Source organism: Aulonocara sp. 'chitande type north' Nkhata Bay, linkage group LG7, assembly GCF_057382095.1.
Source record: "Aulonocara sp. 'chitande type north' Nkhata Bay isolate Kocher_YH1m ecotype deep benthic linkage group LG7, A_spYH_male_GT1.1, whole genome shotgun sequence".
Taxonomy (NCBI): domain Eukaryota; kingdom Metazoa; phylum Chordata; class Actinopteri; order Cichliformes; family Cichlidae; genus Aulonocara; species Aulonocara sp. 'chitande type north' Nkhata Bay.
Window position 1 is genome coordinate 23,263,720 of NC_141350.1, and position 21,573 is coordinate 23,285,292.

The 21,573-nt window shown below is 40.2% G+C and overlaps 1 protein-coding gene across 1 annotated transcript; it reads left to right on the plus strand.

Moving 5' to 3' along the window:
- The first annotated feature begins 1,811 nt into the window (after positions 1 to 1,811).
- ampd3b (adenosine monophosphate deaminase 3b) lies at positions 1,812 to 21,327 on the plus strand. The gene is made up of 16 exons (XM_086299500.1): positions 1,812 to 2,045; positions 5,224 to 5,295; positions 11,222 to 11,444; positions 11,571 to 11,733; positions 12,140 to 12,305; positions 13,714 to 13,933; positions 14,051 to 14,180; positions 14,361 to 14,555; positions 14,805 to 14,936; positions 16,194 to 16,357; positions 16,506 to 16,632; positions 17,511 to 17,674; positions 17,757 to 17,877; positions 18,899 to 19,072; positions 19,303 to 19,413; positions 20,554 to 21,327. The coding sequence occupies exons 2-16, from the start codon at positions 5,235 to 5,237 to the stop codon at positions 20,728 to 20,730; spliced, it is 2,328 nt and encodes a 775-aa protein (XP_086155626.1). The 5' UTR covers positions 1,812 to 2,045; positions 5,224 to 5,234; the 3' UTR covers positions 20,731 to 21,327.
- The last annotated feature ends 246 nt before the right edge of the window (positions 21,328 to 21,573 follow it).

A 21,573-nucleotide genomic window follows, 5' to 3' on the forward strand; every position in this document is an offset into this window, starting at 1 on the left:
CTCTGCAGTGGTTGGATGCATCAGTGAGGGTGATGAGTCAGAGTACCGGGCTGTGGTTGACCCATTTGTCACATGGTGTGAGCAGAATCATCTGCAGCTCAACGTGACAAAGACCGAAAAATTGATCATAAATACCTTGGAGAACACATAGATAATAAACTGGACTGGGACCTTAAGTGCATGAACGCATGTCTGCAAATGTGAATGAAGTGAAGCAACGCTGAAAAGATGAGTGAGCCAAGTTTTCTCCACAACAATCTGAGAGACTGATATGTCATACAGAAAATGATTACTTCAGCTTATTTGTGCTAAAGGTGGGTCTACAAGCTATTAACAGATGGGCAACATGATGCTATGTCAACACAAGACAACCCCGAGTCTCCACTTTTGTGTTAAAAGTTCGGACTTCAAACTTTATACCAGTTTTTAAATTGTGTTGATAAGCTACGTAAAACCAGTTATGCTAAAAATGTACATAATGTTTTTCCTGAATACTATCTTTATGTTTACTGCAGGAAGAAACTGTAAAAACAGCGTTTTCTAAAGAGAGCGCTCGAAAGTGATACACCTCCTGCTTTCAGGTCTGTAGGTATCAGGCTTATAATGTTTCATTTATCTTATAGTGGACAGAAATTATTGTTTGAAGTGGCAAAATCCTCAATCCTGATTGAGGTTGTCATGAATAAATTATGACAACCTCAATCAGGATTTTTTTCTTAAGTATTTTTATTCATCTTTAGGCATGAAAAGATGAATAAAAATACTTAAGAAAAAAATCCTGATTGAGGTTGTCATAATTTATTCATGACAGGGTTAAATAACAATAATTGCAATGGAACACGTCATACATCTATAGGCACATTAAACCACCAGTGGGCGGCAGGGTATGGAGTGACACATCGGTGTCCATTGTAGTTGTTTATGTGCAAGTATACCATCAGCACTGACACCAATACAAGAAAACAGCACAGCTGTCCACTGTAGTGACCACTATGCGTGAAAGGGCTAATTACTTTATCAAAGTAAGTTGCTCAACACTGCTAATAAAAAATAACAAACTGCAGTGCACCAATGTTAAAGTAATATCAACATTTTATAAATTTAGAGTCACCCTAAATTTGAAGTTTGACCAGTTTGACCTGTCCACCTGCTGAATGCGCAGCTGCTGTGGCACTGTATGCCACAGCAGCATTGGACCATAAAGAAGAAGTATCATGAATACACAAAGGAGTATAGGGCTTTAAAAAAAAGTATCTAGCCAACCGAGGAGAATGAACTTTCCGTCGCTGTCCAGATGGTGGTGTTGCAAGCATTACAGTAGCATTACCTTATGCTGAGCATACTCAGGACCAGTTTACTAGTATTTCAGACGTGTGTAGCAGTGGTATGCTACACACACACACACACACACACCACCACCACCACGACCACCATTTCTATATCAGTGCTCTGTTGACCAGGTCAGGATCAAACATCTTGACCTTGGTCACAGGAACCTGAAATAAAAAAAAATAAAAAAAAACGTTGTCAAAATTTACTTCTCTTTTCAAAGTGGTGGAGAAAGCAATCCTTTTATAGAAAAAAGTCACTTCCCCATGTTTGTTTATATATGCACACACACACACACACACACACACACACACACACACACACACACACACACACACACACTTTCTCTAATCAAATACCCTAAAAGGAGACGGTGACTTGTCGCCAGCCCAGTGAATTACACATACAACTTAAGTTGACAAAGAGGGGTGGGGCTTATGAAGTCTCAAGGCTTTTAAAAAAAGTGACACAGAACTGCTTGTTCATACAAACGCTTCCTCCTGCACTTCCTCTACTGCCAAACAACACTGATGCAGATTACTTCCTTGTTTGCTACACCAACTTTGTACCTCCTTCATACTTCAACCCGGCAGTGACAGCCCAAACCAGCCCGGTGTCTGCTGGAACCTGCACTGACAAGGCTTCAGTCTGCTGACACCTGACAACGCTCTCTACAGTCCCAGGACGTTTTAGCTTTGTGCAAAGCCCTGCCAACAGTAAGTACACGGCAGTCATAATGATTCTTTGTGTTTCCATTGTTTATATTAACTTTATGTCATTATCAACACACCAGCATTGCTTTTAGCACTTACCTCCTTTGCATGGTGAGCTCTGGCAGACATACCTAGATATAGTTTGCATATAGATTAAAGATCTTAATATGAAGGTGCATATTTCTATTTCTTTTTCTTTTTTCTTTTTTGGCTTCCAAAGGAGTGAGCATCTGTAGGTATTAAAACAAAATAAATGATATATCTTAAACTGCAATCTTAAGGCACAGTCAAACTTTTTTAAGGCAACAGTTAGCTGTGGTTAACACTGCTGCCTGACATCAAAATGTTTCTTTTTCCTTTTATTCTGAAACTTTGCTCCTAATGTTGAATTCACAGCATGTCTGTGGATGTATTCTTGCTCTCTTTACAACACAGTCCAAAACAAACCTGATCAAGTACGGCAGCCGCACATTTCCCAACAGGTACCAACATGTGTCTTAGTTAACTAATACAAAAAAAAAAAAAAAGGAAAAATCCCAAACAAAACTAGATGCCGACTAATTGCCTTAAAAATAGGACTGGGTGGTATTCATTCTGTTTCCTCTGTTGTAGAGGAATAAATACAAGACTGCGTTACACCCTAGAAAGACACGAACCCGTGATACAGATCTAGTCAAATGACACTGATGAGTTTATGCATGGCACATGGTGCGTGCTTGAACAGTTCATGCACATCAAAGAAGACACTGTGGCAACGACAAGTTTCCCACAAGTACCAAGTTGTCAGAATCTCCTTTGAAATGCTTAGTTTGCACATGCCTTTGGAGTTTTTGCACTGGTTTGCTGTTGTTTTCTCTGGGCTATTTACACCAACAAAGCAACATAATAGAATAGAATAGAATAGAATAGAATAGAATAGCCTTTATTGTCATTGTACAGAGTACAACGAAATTGGAGTGCCACTCCCTTGGTGTAAGTTTCAATAATAAATATAATGTAAAATATAAAAAGAACAAAAAAACAATCGTAAGTACTCAAACAATAGTATGTACAATATATACAGGATAGCAGCATTAATATGATGACAGTGACAGTATGGAATAGGTTCAATTGTTTTTGTGCTTATTTACTACGGTGATAGCTCTGGGAAAGAAGCTATCCCTGAATCTGTTTGTCCTGGTTTTATGTGACCTGTACCGTCGGCCTGACGGTAATAGTTCAAACAGTTGATTGCTGGGGTGAGAGTGGTCCTTGATGATATTGCCAGCTCTGCTGAGGTACCGAGAGTTTGCAATGACCTCCAGGCTGGGCAGAGAGCAGCCACTGTGAAGCCACATGATTGCTACTTTTAGCTTGTGACAACTTGAGCTTTTATCTGAGATCTGGAATATCAGACAGATTTTATTCATTCATGTTCTTTCAATCAGGTAATTTGTTAATGATTCAATTATTTTTGTATTTTTTTAGACAAATTCTTCTAGACAGCTAAAAACGACTACCTCCTTAAGTATAATCCGCTACAACACTGAGATAACACCTGATGGCAGCTGACAGGATTCAGTCATGTTGGCATTGTGAATATCTGAGCCTGGTCTATTAGATGTCACTTCCTGTTACAAATGACTTCTTTTTTTTACCTTCTGGCACCAAATACTTCTTCATAGAAAACTGCTAGATAGTTGAGTTTACGATGTTGTAGCCTTTAATCTGAAATTATAAAAGGAGTTCTCATAACGAGTGTGAACTGGTGATAGAGAAATTAAATTTTTTTTTTAAAGTTACACTTCAACACATAGTTAAGTAGTTAAAATGTGTTATAGAATCAGCACTCGCATCTGATGCTCAGCAACTGTCTGCACATACCAGGAAAGAAATGTTTCTGAAATGAGCTCTTTTCAGTCTTTAACTGCTAATGCATTATGTGGATATTTTTTAATTCTATTGTTCATGTTTAAAATGAATGTAAATGGCATTCTATACTAAAAAATGACTACAGTACTTTTCACATGGATGTTGTGACAACACTGACACTGCATGCTGGTATAGAACTTTGAGACACGCAAAGCTGTGTGTAATGTAATGTTGTGTAATGTATACATAGGATTATAAACCCTAAACTAAGAAAACATAAAAAAAAAAAGCTTGTGAAACACAACAGCCAAAGACATTAATTTGGCCTCCAAACTTCCCAGATTCCAATCTGATCAAGCAACCACGAACTCTATCAAGTCAAATCTAAAGGCATTAAGGATCCACCTCCTTCATTTTGGTCCCACACAGCACAAGACACTCCCAAAGGTGTCCCAACAATGGCCATACTGGTTAGAGCAGTTTTTGTCAGCAATTTACTGAAATGACAGTTGTTCAATGCAAACAAAACAAATTAAGTGGGACGTTTTGTTGTTGTTGTTTTTTTAACTAACGTTTTGCCCAAAACACAAAATACTTCATTTTACAAAAGTCAAATTAGAGTTCCAGTCCCTTAAAATATGTCAAGTAAACAGCTACATTCAATTTATGATGGCAACATAAAATAACAAAGTAATAAACAAAACTAACTGCTCATATAAAACCAAACCAAAGCTAAACAAAAATGGGAGATTAAATATTGTCTGATGATCCCTAAAACTTTCCTCTTTTTAACATAATGGGAACACTCCAAATACAAGTAATGCATTTCAACTTCTTCTTTTGGCTCCTCCCTTTATGGGTTGCCACATTGGCCAACAGCAGCACAGTCTGCACCGTCACCCTGTCCGCTAACAGTACCAGAGACGCTCCGGTATGGAAATCTCATTCTTGATGATCTCCATGTTTGACTTGTCACAGACTTTTTGTCCTTCCTGACGCAAACCTCCCCACTTTCCAGTTCACTGACTTCCTTTCAACAAATTCCAAGTTAAATCTGAGCATAATACACGAGCATTTCAAAAACTACGATAACTCAAACAGTCAAGTCAAAGTTGTGTAAAATCATGGTCCTCGGGGTGTGACTTTGGGTGTGACCGTCACTCAAGCAAACAAAGGTAAGGAAGAAGAGATTGTGATGCGAGATAAGGCTGTACTGCTTTGCTAGGAGCCATTAAATGACACCTTTAACCAATGTCAAGTTTGAGTAAATGCTGCCTTACTGAACAACATATGTGTGCAGTGTTATTTATTAAAGCTTTGTTTCTTCTAGATCAACTCAAAATGAGTAAGAAAATCAACATGGCCCTTTTGAAGCAACAGTCGACACCATGCATGGGAAAGGGTGAGTAAATAAAACCATGCAGGACAAACATAATATACAAAAGCACAACAAACAGCGATCTCACTAAACACAGGCATTCGTCTCACTCCCACGTATTCAAATGCAGCTATTACACGGTTTATCACGCATCTGTTCACACACCACTTAAAGTTAAACTGTCTGCTGTCTGCAACCTTGAGTGGCTTTTTTGAACAGTGCGCGCTCCTTATAGGTGTGATAAAAGTGAGGGCAGTGAACAGATGATTCCAACTAACCAAACCACTAAATAATTTGCATACAAAGATGGACTGTCACCAGCAATGTGCTTCCTTTTACTGCAGTAAAGTTCATACTCGTGTTCTTCAGATTCTTTGCTACACAAATGCTTTTATGAATGATCTCTAATAGTATGTAAAAGGGACTACTTGGTGTGTTTTGGATCATTGTCTGGCTGCATAACTCTGGTGAGGCGTGGTCGGCGGTGCCATTTTCTTTAAATTTGAGGTCTCTAGCCTGCTAACATACCTCTATAATTCAGAATCAGAATCAGAATCAGAATCAGAATACTTTATTGATCCCTGGGGGAAATTATTTTTTGTTACAGTGCTCCATTTTAAACCAACATTAAGACAAGACAGACAATACGCTAACTAAGAATAGTACAATATATACATATATATACATACATACATACATAAGTCACTTATAAATAAATATTTGGAAAAGAAACATGTGTAGTTGTAGCAGCAAACAGTGTGTTAAGTGGATGCGTTGTACAGGGAGATGGCCACAGGCAGGAATGATTTCCTGTGTCGTTCAGTGGTGCTTTTCGGTAATCTCAGTCTCTCACTGAACGAGCTCCTGTGACTGACCAACATGTCATGGAGTGGGTGGGAGGTGTTATCCAACATTGTCTTTATCTTGGACAGCATCCGCCTCTCCGACACCACCTTGAGGGAGTCCAGCTCCATCCCCACAACATTGCTGGCCTTACGGATCAGTTTATTAAGTCTGTTGGCATCTGCGACCCTCAGCCTGCTCCCCCAGCATGCAACAGCATAGAGGATCGCACTGGCCACCACAGACTCATAGAAAATCCTCAGCATTTTCTGGCAGATGTTGAAGGACCTCAGTCGCCTCAAAAAATAGAGACGACTCTGGCCCTTCCTGTAAAGTGCTGTGGTGTTTTTAGCCCAGTCCAGTTTATTGTCAATGTGTACTCCAAGGTATTTATAGTCCTCCACAATGTCAACACTGACCCCCTGGATTGAAACAGGGGTCAAGTGTTTCCTGGTCTTCCTGAAGTCCACGATCAGTTCCTTGGTCTTTGCCACGTTGAGCTGCAGATGATTCTGCTCACACCACGTGACAAAGGAGTCGACCACAGCCCGGTACTCTGTCTCATCATCCCTGCTGATGCATCCAACCACCGCAGAGTCATCAGAAAACTTCTGAAGATGGCAGGTCTCTGTGCAGTGGCTGAAGTCTGTGGTGTAGAGGGTGAAGAGGAAGGGGGAGAGGACAGTCCCCTGTGGTGCCCCTGTGTTGCTAATCACCTTGTCAGACACACACTGTGGGAGACGTACATATTGTGGTCTTCCTGTCAGGTAATCAACAATCCAGGACACCAGAGAAGCATCCACCTGCATCGCTGCTAACTTATCACCCAGGAGGGTCGGCCTGATGGTGTTGAAAGCACTGGAAAAGTCAAAAAACATGACCCTCACAGTGCTCGCCGGCTGGTCCAGATGGGTGTAGACACGATTGAGCAGGTAGATGATGGCGTCCTCTGTTCCGAGACGAGGCTGATAAGCGAACTGAAGGGGATCCAGATGTGGTCTTACTATGGGTCGCAGCTGGTCCAGGATGAGCCTTTCCAGGGTCTTCATGATTTATAATTCATAATTTCATAATTGATTTATTGGTTCAGCAGGTCTGGCTGTTGTCACGCCTGGGTGTGGCTCGTGAAAATGAACTCAGTTTTCCAAGAAGTCTGTTACTCACAGTTAATTAATAATTTAGCAAGAGGAGACATTTACTTTTTCCTACAGGGCCAGCTAGGTTTGATGGCTTTTCCCCCTTACTTTAGTGTTTACATGGTAAACACAGTGACTGTAGCTGCCAGTACTTACTTTTTGCCCTACTGCCCCATATCACAGATCAGAGCTCACATGTTAGCAGCCAGTTGTGACATACCAGCTTGGATTAGCACCCCATGTTACCCCGACGCGCTCAATACCCTAAAATAGAGATAGAAGGACACTCAATACAACAACAACAACTAGCAGCTGCATCATACATACAGGCAGTGGACCAAATAAACAGCAGAGCAAAGCCCGACAGAGTCAGTCAGAGAGAAAACCCTGAAGAGAAGCATCACAGACACGAGCAATATACAGTCACCAGAACTCAGGACAGTTTACATAGGTGTTGTGTCAGCAGCACTCAGATGTTTTGTAAGTCCTGCCACTGAGTGCCATACCTGTAGAAGTGGCAGTGCCAAAGCTAAGAGGTAAGGGGTCCACAAGAGACAGATACGTGAAAGCTGAAATACCTGACTCAACAGGCAGAGACTGAAAGAGCCAAACATGGCCCAAATCACGACAGAAGGTAAGAGACAGATAGTGCTACCCCTACTGATTTTATGTTTCTATTAAAAAAAACTATGAAATGTGATGACAACTATTCAAAGAGTAATTTCAAAGAAGAGTTTCAAAGATGTTTATTCAGTGGCTACTGCCTGAGGCACAGAAGCAGCTAGATTTGACTTTCTGAGCGATGCTATAAGTGCAGCAGTCTTTAGCCGAGGAAACAGGTGGATATTTATATATACTATAAGTGAGTATTATGAAATACTGGCACATTTTATTGATTTTATTTTATTTTTGTGTTACACACTGAAAACTTAAAAATCATTCCAAAATTGAAATTTTATCATAATATTTCAGAATTTCAGTTTAATTGACGTTTCCAACATAGTCAGAGGCTTTGTGAATGTTAGGTTTTTATAACTGGGGTGTGTAATACATCAAGGTCATCCAAGAGACTGTTGAGCTGTTCCAGCAGGGAGAGAGTACACGTGCTGAAAGGCTCATCAGAAACAGCAGCTCCCAAAATGTGCTAGCCAAGGAACAGGCAGCAAGCGTGTCAGTGTGAGGGAAAATGTTAACGGTATCATCTGTGAAGAATTCCAGATCACTCACAGGTTTCAGACAGAGTGTTGTGTAAACCAGTAGGGATGCAGTGTGCAGCTGAAAAGTTTGGCATCTGATACACTGGAGCTGCATGTGCTATCGTGTGCTTGTTGATTCCAGTATCCTCACACGGATATATTCTGGATGTGTCCCAGTGACCCCCATGGACTGCAACGTTAATATCCACAGTGATGACACGGTGATCAGAATATCCAAACATCTCGACTGATGATGGGATGTTGGGTAGCAACAGTAGCTGTCACACTGTGGGAATTAAACAAGGGGGAGAAGCTATTAAAAATATAAAACCAATCTTCTGTCATTCATCTGCTGAAAATACAAGATCAGGGGGTCCTGAGTTCAGAAATAGCATGCCATGCATGTATGAGAGAATGAGATTAATACAAATAAACTTGACTGTTTCCCACCAAAAAGCCTTGAGAACCAAAATGATGGCATGCTGCTCTAACAACGGGGTCAAATATTTCCTTTCCATTTACAAGCCTGGAAAAATCCTGTGAACTACATACAGGATATCTGTCTGAAGATTCTTGAATGTACTTTACTGATGCCTACCATTCAATAGCAGACCTGTATCAAATCTGACACCCTTGCAAACCTGTTACAATGTAACATAAGCCAATCAATATTTGCATGAGCCTGAACTAACCTTCTGATAATATTACATGGTAAATGTCAAAATAAGGAAAGACTGACTTCCCAGGGCAAACTGCAGCGGCAATGATAATATAAACTTCAACAGCTGTGCTTTTCCACATGTTTGAATGTGGCACGTTTGTTGGTGCCAGACAGGCGAGTATTTTTGAAGCCGCTTTTCTTCTGGGATTTTCCCACACATATATCTGTGGAGTTTACAGAGGATGGTTTGAACGGCAGTTCTCGGGGCAAAATCAGAGGGGAATGGCCAGGCTGCTACAGGCTGATAGGAAGCCAACAGCAAATAAGACCACACCAGGTGCCACAGGAAACTGAGGCTACAGTTCACACATGGTCATCAAAAGTGGACAACAGAAGACTGGAAAAATGTTGCCTGGTCTGTCTCGGTTTTTTAGCATAAACACCATCAAAGCACCGATTTATCCTGCCTTGGATCAGTGGGTCAAAGTAGTGGTGGTGGAGTAATGATGTAGCACAACTTATCATTACTGAAACACTACATTTTAAACAGTAATGCGTTTAAATGCTGACCATTTAAATGCCTGTATTACAGTGTAAAGTTTACAATGTACCATCTTCTGATGGTGGCTTGCAGCAGGATAGTGCAGCATGAGTTCAGATCATCTCAAACTCATTTCTTGACCACATTGCACTCAAACGGCCTCCACAGTCCCCGGACCTTAATCCGACAGGGAACCTTTGGGATGTGGTGGAACAGATTGGTAGCCTCCATATTTACAGCAGCTGTGCGATGCTATGAAGCCAATATGGACCAGAATCTCTGAGGAATGTTTCCAGCAGTTTGTTGAATGCGTGTCACAAAGAGTTAAAGTTGTTCCAACCTGGAACGAGGTGCAACCCAATGAAGTGCCCGCTGACTGTATATTACTTATTACAAAATAAACACGAAACTAATGGTGTCACAATATACCAGTAAGGATGATGACAACCATAAATAATAAAAATAAATAAACACAACCTCACGAATCATTATGCAATTTTTGTTTTGCAAACGTTTACGCAGCTCTGGTTTCACAAGTTCCATCAACATGATATTTCCTACAGAAAAATATCTTGCTTATCATCACAGCCCTTCAGTCACATCTAATTAACACGCGGCGATGCACCGACAGAGGTGCACTGTGTAAGCAGGAGCTTTCAGTGTTGTTGCTTTTCCTGCTGTCACATACCGTCCTCAGTGCGGTGTGCTCTCAGAACACGCGGCCAGACTTGGACACACAAGTTTGTTTACTGTAACTTACCTGTTGCACTGGCAGCAAGCACTGAAACACGAGTTAGCCACTGTCAACGATCAACACTTCACTGAGTTCTTTTGATTCCTCGGAGGCATCCGATGGAAGACAAAACACTGCTCAGTAGACCATTTAACACTTTATTTCTCTTTCACAATACTTCTAGAAGGGAGATGCGTCCTGCATAACACAACAGTTTTATTACAGAAGCTCTCTTATTCTAGTCTAAACAACAGTGTCTCAATAACTTTCCACTAGAGATGGTCCCCTCTTATCTACTTTTTCCAAGGCAAGTGTGAGCGAGCGTCTACAGCTTTCTACTCCCCAAGGACACATGATCTAATGCCTTTATTTTTCAGGACTGTGTCCACTCAATACTACACTATATGACTTTATAACTCTTATTAATAAAAAAGCATAGCATTATTGAGGCACTGCAAATTATTTAATTCCAACACCACTCAAGACACGTTCTCTGGTCTGTGTGTTGAAATGAGAAGCTGGAAAACAGCCCCACAACCAACCGTCCTCACTCCGGGTTATGTTTCTGGTATTTATGTTTACTGTCATTACTAAGATAATGTTATTTCTTCTTTAAGCACTCCCATATTTAAACCCGTTTATGAGACGAGTTATAACATGTCAGTATTTTGTTCCATTTTAGATTTCAAACATAATTATGACATAACTCCGACTAATAATGACCAGTATTGGAATGACAGAAGCATTCTGAAATATGATTAGATTACATTTTTAAACACTACTTTTACCGGTAAGAAAAATACAGGTAGTTGCTAAAAAAATGTTCTCAATACTTTTCAGATTTACCACGCCTTTTCCCAAAAGTGTCAATACACGAGGTGGATGAGAGGGTTCGTCTGATGGCAGAGAAGGTGTACGCCTCTGCTCTGAAGGAGGAAGACAGCAAGGATACTCTGGCTCTGTTCACTGTCCCAGAAGACTGTCCCATTGGTCTGAAAGAGACTAGAGAGAAGGAGCTGCAAAAGGAGATGGCTGAACAGCAGTCTCAGGAGTCAGTTAAGAGGTATGGATTAGAAACATGCTTAACTGAACATATCTCTCTTTCTGGATAGACAAAAAAGAACAAATAAAACCATCAAAAAATACTCAGCATAAATAGTGCTTGCTTCTTTTCCCTCTGTGTAACTAGGAAGAAGAGTTTCAAGTTGAAGCGGTCACAGTCGGTATCTTTGCAGATGCCTCCTGATTGGACACCTACCCCAGCGCAAACACCCGCCACTGCTGAATCTTTGCTTTCAGACTCCTTCCCAGACTTCCAGAGAGTTACCATCAGTGGAGATTACTGTGCAGGGGTAATCAACGAGACTAGTCCATATGTTGAAATATAAAAGATGGACCACAGCCTAGTGAGGAAATATACGATAAAAAACAACTGATTTTTAAATTCAGACCAATGATGTGGTAAAATGCATGTTTGGCCTATGAGAGACATGTTTTTACCCAGAATTAAAAAGTCGATCCACTCTGTACTTATAAAATGACATTTTCACACAAGAAAAAGAAAAACATGACAGTTGTTCTTTTCTTGTTAAAACTTCATTGATGGCTGTAAGCTGACAGGGCAACAGGAGAGATCCTTCATTTAGCTCGGTGCCATAGTTTAAATAGATTATTCTTTAAAGGCCATCTTGAACCTTTAAGACACCGTCGTTAAACACAAACAAAAGTCAAAAATTAACAACCTCACGATGTTTCCAGATCACAGTTGAGGACTATGAGCAAGCAACCAAGGGTCTCCTCAAAGCCCTGTTCATCCGAGAGAAGTACTCCAGGCTGGCCTACCACCGATTTCCAAGGACCACAGCCCTGTTCCTGCGAAATGCTGAAAATGAGAGGTGGCTAGAAGAGGATGAAGTCCTGCCAGGTTTACTAAACTTTTCCTTTTTGGTGTCAAAAATGTCCAATTTAATCTTCCTGCAAAAGTGCACGTTTTGTAATTTTCCATCTACTCGCTCACACACAGCAAGAGGCTATGTACAACATGCGCAAGTGCAGATGTTTAACCAGCTCAGCTGTTTAACCAATGAAATACTCCGACATGGAGAGGAAAAGGAGCAAGGCCATTAATATTAAAGGTTCAGGTTTCAGTTCACCGTTAACCTCAAACAATTCACACAGAGAGCAGAAACAATATTAAACTTACGAAGGATGCCAACTCCAATATTCAATAAAAGTGCTCAGACCAGTTTAAACAACTCACTAATGATTTGATGTTTAGTTGTGTATTGGAGATAAAGATAAAACTTACTGTGTGCCACCTATTCTATGCAGATCTAATTTAAGACCTCTCTGTATGTGTGCCAGAGATGGTGTGAAGTGTCTGTGAGCCAAGGTCAGTTAGCCTGTTTCTGACAACAGATAATGTCGTCAGAAACAGAACCTGAGAATAATCCAGACAACAGATAAAGAAAATGTACAATCTTAAATATAACTCCAGTGTAATAAAGTTTACCGGCCTTAAATTATCTTACTATTTGTTATAATTTTTGCTCATTTTGATACATTTAAGGTTAAGTTCAATCACTTGCTGTTACTTGCTGTACAAAATAAAAAGTAAAACAAACACACAAAGAGAACATAATTAAAAGCCAAAGTTTAGGTTTAAGTGAAAAATAAATAAAAGATACTGTATAATTTCACCCTTCCTGAATACACTGGGAAGGTTATACAGGCATGGAAATATCAGAGCTCAAACCTGATTGGGCGATGCCTGACACAGAGCCTGAAAAAACTGACCTCAAATGAGTCAAGAGAAAGACTTGTTGGAATTATCTACTAGCCATCATTTCATTCAAATGTCAGAGGTCTATTCGACTCATTTCCAGTTCCTGTTTTTGTATTCTTACACTTCACCAGAGAAGCTTTGCATGATTTTGCACACTTCAAAACAATACTTCTTTATCTCAGCCCCTGGGTACATCTCAATGTGTGAAACAAGCCATCTTAGCTCCTTTACCTGCCCTCACACAGTCTTTCTTCTGATCGGATCTCCCTCATAAACAGAAGGTCTAAATAACAGGTGTGTGGCCAGGGCTTTGAGCCTGAAATGAAGGCATTAAGGATATTTGCTCTCTTTGATGAGGCTGACATCCTTATTTAAAATTGCCAGTATTCAATAGGAGCAATTATTAATTTAACAGTATATTTGTATTTGGTAGAAAATAAGGAAAAATACACTCTAAGAATCTTTATTCTACAACCAACACTTCAGAGAGTGACTGTTTTTGCAAATGTGAAATAACTTCTGATTGAGCTGCTGTCATCATCTGCAGACATCTGGCCTTACCCTCATGAAGGGGAGGACCCATACTCCATGGAGGGTATTCCTGAAGACCTAAACTATGAGCTGCAGATAAAGGATGGTATAATTCATGTTTATGAGAGTGCTGAGGCCCTGAAACAAGAGCAAGCTTACAGCCTTCCTTACCCCGACCTCGAGACCTTTGCTATAGACCTGAGCCATGTACTTGCAATGATAGCTGACGGCCCAACGTGAGTGCAAAAGCTTAGTCAATATTTCTAACAGATTGACATTACGAACCTTTTGACTGATACCGAATGACATTTATTACATTTTACTCGTAACTGTTTCGTTATTTTGCTTCGCAGAAAATCCTACTGCCACAGACGGCTGAACTTCCTGGGCTCCAAATTCTACCTGCATGAAATGCTGAATGAAATGGCGGAGCTAAAAGAGCTGAAAAGAGTCCCACACAGAGACTTCTACAACGTTAGAAAGGTTGGCTGAAATCTTTCTGCTCAGTCTGCGATGCCCCAGACAGAGGAGAGGGGCTGACGCACTTAGAGCAGAAGCTATTCATAACTTTAGTGCTCTCAGTATAAATAAATATCACTTTATAGGGATGCTGTGAGTTGTCCAGTAAGCCCCGTGCCACTGTCTGACTTGTGTCAAACACAGGTGGACACACATATACATGCGGCCGCTTGCATGAACCAGAAGCATCTGCTGAGATTCATACAGACCACATACCAGACTGAAGCAGATCGAGTGGTCTTGGAAAAAGGCAGTAAGAAGCTCACACTCAAGGAGGTCTTTGACAGCCTCCACATGGACCCGTACGACCTCACTGTAGACTCTCTGGACGTGCACGCTGTAAGAGAACTCAAAGCTTTCTACTTGTTCCTATGTCAGCATTACCTTGTATAAATAGAAATTGTCCTTGATGCAAACAGTTGAGGCAATAACTCAGTGACTATAAATGACCGTTTGGTTGTTTATCTTTACAAACAGCTTAACAGTTCCTGTTAATTTCTACTGCAGTCCCTTTAATGAAATGAAAATGTTGTGATCGCCACTGCGCTGCATGAGCCTCACTGTCTGACCGATCGATTATCCTTCTAGGGAAGGCAAACCTTTCATCGGTTTGATAAGTTCAACTCAAAATACAACCCTGTGGGGGCCAGCGAACTGCGGGAGATTTACCTGAAAGCGGACAACTACATCAAAGGAGAATACTTTGCACGTCTCATTAAGGTATAGTATGAGTTAAAGCACTAACACCACTTGAAGGCCTGCTTAGCTGTAGTTAAACTGAAATTATGTAAAGGCACCAAACTACATGCAGAATTTATTTGCTCTTGTTTTGGCCTGTCATGTTTGACACGCGTAAATAGCCAAGGTGGAGAACAAAAAAAGGAACAACTTTACATTATTCATGTTGAAACAGATCCAGATGGTGACAAAATAGGAGGCACAGATGCAATTCAACAATTAAATAATGACATTTATACTTTTCTTCTGTCAGTCTCTTTGAGACAGATAACTGAAGGACATTATCAGCTGCTTCTCAAGTGAATCTCTATTAAGTATAAATTCATTTAGCGCTACAGATGTACAGTCCTGGTTTGCAGTCTCAGTGTGCCAGTTGATCTACAGTGCAGAACAAGCACTACCAATGAGAGCTACAGCCTCATATTGAGCTTTACAAGATCCTGTTAGCAACTGAATAATAATGAGGACAACTAGTTAGTAGAGCCAGCGGCCATGGAAAGCATGAAGGCCTTTTTTCCCCATTCAGACAAAAGATATACAAAAATACAAAATGCTAAAGCAAGCCAACAAATATGAGGCGTGACCTAATAAAGCCTATGTGTGGGAAACAGTGCATTTACTGATGTTTAAACTTGAAACTGTAGCCTGTTGTTTGACTACATTTGACATTTTTATCAGTGCAACTTGAACTGATCCCACAGAAAAGGAGGAAACTGACCTGGATATAATCTGGCTACAGTTAAAGCAATGAAGTACGGGCCACCATCCCCAGAGATTCAATTATAAGATGCTAACTCATAGAGGATCATTTTTTCATTCAGGATGTTCCCAGTTTTGTTCCCATATTTTTTTCTAGACATTATGACATCACTGTGGAAAAAGCCCAAACATAAATAATCAAATGAACAATGGCTAAATTCCACAAAGCTGCTTTTACTTTTTAAGGCCCTGGTATTGTGCATGCTGAGTCACTGTGACATTTTGATACAATCAAATGTTGCTACACGTACAAAGATTTGAGTCATATTCATTATGAATTAGAATAAGATATATATATATGCCTCACACGCACTGGTAGTGCTGCTCATCTAAGCGATGCTTTGGAATATGCAGTAAAAAGCACTTTGCTGAAACTTGGAAACAGTGTTGCCATATCCGTCCACTGGGCAGTTACAACTAGTCACTTCTGCTTTATCAAGAAACATCCTGTTTCTTCCTGTGGTTTGTTATCCGTTTCAGGAAGTGGCCGGGGAGCTGGAGGAGAGCAAATACCAACATGCTGAGCCCCGTCTGTCAATTTACGGCCGCTCTGCAAGCGAGTGGGAGAGCCTAGCGACGTGGTTCATCCAGCATAAGGTCCACTCGCCCAACATGAGATGGATGATCCAAGTGCCCAGGATTTAGTAAGCATCAACTGAAGGCTAAATCCAGCATAATTGGGTTCTGAATAATTACACTTCTCAGTCAGCTGTTTTCAATAAGCAAACAAACTGTAAAATGTTTGTGTCACATGCAGGAAGATGGGTTAAATTTGCTTATCTTGTCTTGTAGTGATATTTTCAAGTCAAAGAAATTAATCCCAAGCTTTGCCAAGATACTGGAGAATGTGTTCCGCCCCCTCTTTGAGGCTACAATCAACCCTCAAAAGCACAAAGCAGTCCACGTGTTCTTAAAATATGTAAGTGTCAAAAGGGAGAAGTTCTAATGTGCAACAGCAACCATATACAGACATGAAAAATTTAATGGTACCTTTCCACAATTAAATAAACAAAAAAACATAATCATCTGATTCTTATATCAGCTTACATAAGAATCAGATGATTATTTTATGCTACTTAACAAAATGTAAATGACAGGACAAAAAACAAGGTGGTGGCCTTAATATAATACTTTGTGGCAACACCGTTTACAGTTGTCAGTACCAACAAGTGATCTCTGTACTTCACAATAAGACGTTTGCATTTCCAAACAACAGGTAGTTTAGCCCACTCTCTCATGTTTGAAGGATCCTGACTCCACACTGCACTTTCAGATGTTTCCATAGATGCTTAATAGGATTAAGATCCTGTCTCATGGAGTGCCATTTAAGAATAGTCCAAAGTTTTATTCCCAGCTATACATGACCTGCGACTGAGGCTGAGCTTTCTGACACTGGGCAGTATTTTTCACACCAGCATGCCTTGGTACTCTCTAGACTTCATTGTGCTCTGCCCAGATTATATGTTTCCTGTGTCAGATGAAACAAAGCTGCCCCAAAACAAAAGTATCCCCTTACATGTTTCACAGTAGGCTTGGTGTTCTTCTCTTATAAGGGTTCATTTTTCCTTTAAACAAAGAGCTGATGTGGGTGGCCAAAAAGCTCCAGTTCTTTCTCCTCAGTCCAAAGGACATTTTCTTAGAAACTTTGGAGCTCGTTTTGGTGAATGAAATGATTCATTGTTTCAATAAACTGCAAGGAAACAAACAAATGTATCCACGTCTGTCCGTTCATTTCAGTGTTGTGTAATATATACTTTATGTTTGCAAATGTGCTGATATGAATCTGTTTTCCTGTAGGTGACGGGATTTGACAGCGTGGATGACGAATCTAAACACAGCGACCACATGTTCTCTTACAAGAGCCCGAAGCCTGAGGCATGGACCACAGATGACAATCCTCCCTACACCTATTATCTGTTCTACATGTATGCCAACATAATGGTTCTCAACAACCTCCGCAAGTAAGCCCTGCCCATTAGTCTCATTTAATGCTACATGGCTTCCATGTAGTAGTGCACAAAGTAACTATGGATCGTTCTACAGGCAAAGAGGACTGAACACCTTCCTGTTCCGTCCCCACTGTGGAGAGGCGGGTTCCATCACTCATCTTGTCTCCGCCTTCCTGACAGCTGACAACATCTCCCATGGACTCAACCTTAAGAAGGTTAAAACCTTAAAATCATATTGAGGTTTGATACTCAGCGTCTTGTGTTTGCTGATTGCACAAGATGCTGGCAGATGATATTTTCTGCAAACAGGTCCATCAGTAACGAGCAGTGACACGCTAATCCACACGAGTGCTTGTTTTTAGCTGTCACATTTTAGTCCCTCTCCGATGTGCTCATAGGAGAACAAAAACAGCTTGTTTGAGTAAGATGTGTTGGGTAGAATACCATTTACCATCCAGTTGATATCTAAACACCAGAGAAGTTCCTGCTGTGTAATATAATATCCAACTAAATGTGAAGAGAAAAATAAACAGCCAACAGATGAGGTTAAACACTGCATGTATAAATATGTAGGGAGGATTTAAAACAGTTAATCACATTCTCTAATAATTGCATCATGTTTTCAATACTGCTCAAATTTGGAACACGTTGCATTATTGCACACAGACGACATTAGATTAGTATGACAAATGTTGCTAAGATTAGCGCTGCGGCCCTTAACTTCCAAATGCCTGTGCGAAGAATGTGGCTACATGTTGCTCCAGTCAGTTATGTCAGTTTACATGGACACATCCTCCATACAAGCACTTTCCAGAGTGCATGTTTAAAGCTTTTTCTCTGTCACAGAGAGAGAGGGGAGTGCTGCCATCTTCTGGGCTCCATAGCCCAAGGTTTGTTGTGCCATAACATAAGATATGGTTTCTAAAAGCACCATTTAAACATCTTGTCATCTACTTATGCACATCTGCAAGGAAAAAAAGACAATATGACAACTCAAAAACTTTGCAGGACAAAAACCTTTTGAATTTTGATGAGAAAGTCAATATTGATTTAACGCTTAGTTTTGAATAACTTCTTATAATTAGGAAGACTTGCGTGTCTGCACCATCTACAAAACGTTTCCCTTGAACTTCTACTTGTTCTGCTTGTAATTTCATTTAGTTTTCCCACAAATAAAATGAAAATAACAAAACAAAATCGTTCTATTCGCATTACTATGTTGTGTCTCCTCCCCAGAGCCCAGTGTTGCAGTATCTATACTACCTGGCCCAGGTCCCAATTGCCATGTCTCCACTGAGCAACAACAGCCTGTTCCTGGAGTACTCCAAGAACCCCCTGAGAGAGTTTCTGCACAAGGGCCTGTGTGTGTCCCTGTCCACCGACGACCCCATGCAGTTCCACTACACCAAGGTCAGAAACACAGGAGAATTTTTTATTTACCGTTTCACAGTCACTTTGATCACAGTAATTTGCTCCAGTCTGGTGACATCTGTGAGACTAATTGAATAATCACTGTCAGTATGTGGTGCACAGAGAAATACAAGAAATTTCTCTCTTCTTGAAGGGTGCTGTACAAATAGACCTGCCAGCCCAATCATAACATTTCATTTGTTAATATCAGTTTTTTTGAAACGTTTCAGGAGGCCTTGATGGAGGAGTATGCCATTGCAGCTCAGCTGTGGAAGCTGAGCACTTGTGATTTGTGTGAGATTGCCAGGAACAGTGTCCTGCAGAGCGGCCTCTCACATGAGGTAAGGTCAGACCTTTTGTGCTTGGGGGATGCTCTCTTTAAAAGTCCTTATTGTAAAATGATGTGTTTGGAAACAGATACAATGGATAAAATAATAGATAAACTAAAAACTTCTTTATTTTTTTGTCCCAAACTTTTGTATTAAACATGAACTCAAGTTGATCTGCTGCCAGGGTTGTTTAAAAAGACAAAAGCAGTACTTTTTGGAAGTTTGAAATCCTGTTACTTCTGGTGTAAAACAAACAGCATTTCATTAAAAAAATGCTTTATACAAACAGTCACATATAAAGGTGGTGGTCTGGTGCTGCTTTGCTTCTTCAGGAGCTGGATGACTTTTCATTATTAATAAAAGATCAGTTCATGCCCTGAAGTTCAAACTGACTTGGGTTTAAACAGCAGGATGATGATCTCAAACACACCATCAGCTGCACTGCTCAAAAATACTAAGACAAAGGTTTTAATGCGGTTCAATCAAAGTCTGCACTTAAATCCAATTGAGTTGCTTTGGCATGACCTCAAACACGCTGTTCATGTTCAATTAAAGCAAATCAGCAACGAAGAGTGAACAAAAATTTCCCCACAGCGATTTGAAAAACTCATTGCCAGTTATTGCTAATGACTGACTGTAGTTAACAACCAGTTATTAGGTTTAGGGGTAATTACTTTTTTCACATAGGGTCAGATAGGTTTGTTTTTGTGTTAATAAATGGAATCATCATTTAAAAACTGCTTTTTTGCTGTATTTGGGTTCTCTTTGTGTAACCCAAATGAGGGGTCAAATACTTTTTTGAGGCACTAAATAGCAGTGCAGACTTACTGAAAGCTAACTAATTTCCCAAAATTCTACAATATTCCAGTAATTTCTTTCGAAAACTTAATTGCTCACAAAAATGTCAATCGGCACATCCAAGAAGAACCCTAAAATATGTCCTTCAGATTAGTACCAATCCTATTACCACTGAAAAGCTAGATAAGAGAATGTCTGACAGTCCAATAGTCCTGACTTCATTGAGTGCATATTTATTCTGTGCAATCTCTTTTTTTTAAAATGAAATTCAAACTCCACAATGAGTTAATTCTGGAAATATTATATCTATTTGCAACTTTCCAACCTACATCTTTTTAACCGTGCTCCCTATAGGAGAAGAAACACTTCATTGGGCCCAACTACCTACAGGATGGACCGAAGGGCAATGACATCAGGCGGACAAATGTAGCACAAATCCGCATGGCCTATCGCTACGAGACTCTGTGCAATGAGCTCAGTTTTCTAGTGGATGCAGTGAAAACCGAGTTCGGCCACAGTTCAGCTCAGTGACCGAACACACCAACACAAACTGTGCTTGGATATGTCACACAGGGATAAAGGGGCACAGGCTAGACAGCACAATCTTTTAAACACCCTCTAAAGGTTCCTGATGCTTATTAGGAAAAAATGCAGTGTTTTCTACATATTTGGTGCTTGTTGGTAAAGGTGGCGGTGTTTTGACCTCGTGTCACAAAATGAAAATGTGATTGTAACACCTTCCAGTCAGCATGTATATCGTTTCATTAGAATAACAGTCTATTTTCATTTTGCAAGTTGTTTACTGTGGATGTGGCTATTGGATTGACACATTAAGAAGGGGGAAATGGTTTAAAAGTTAGAAAGCAACAATTGATTTTTGTTCTGCATGTTCTCTGCTTGAAGATAACATACGTTTGGGGTCAGACTATGCCGTGTGCATGGATTTCAGGCACGAGCATAATTTTGACAGACGTTAATGAAAGGCCAGGTAAACCGTTACAGTGAAATCTGTATTTAAGACCTGCGTTACACTCGCAAACATGTGACTGTTTAGAATTTTCTTTTTATATATGTGATGTCATTTTTAAATAGTTTTCCATTCCTAAAATAAAGGCTACAGAAATGTCAGAGATGTTTGTCATGAACTTTCTTTGAACCAACCTGCCAATAAGTTACAGAGGAAACAGATGCTGTTTAAACTGAGCAATCGTCTGCTGTCTGCACACGACATGCAAGGGGAGAGGTTTCAAAACCTTCCACACATGTGAGTGTTTTATCATCATGATAGCGGAAGTTGTGATCAGGAATACAAATTTCTAATTGCAAAAGAGGGCTCATGATGTCAGCAAATATTTCTGTATCTCTTTTGAAGCC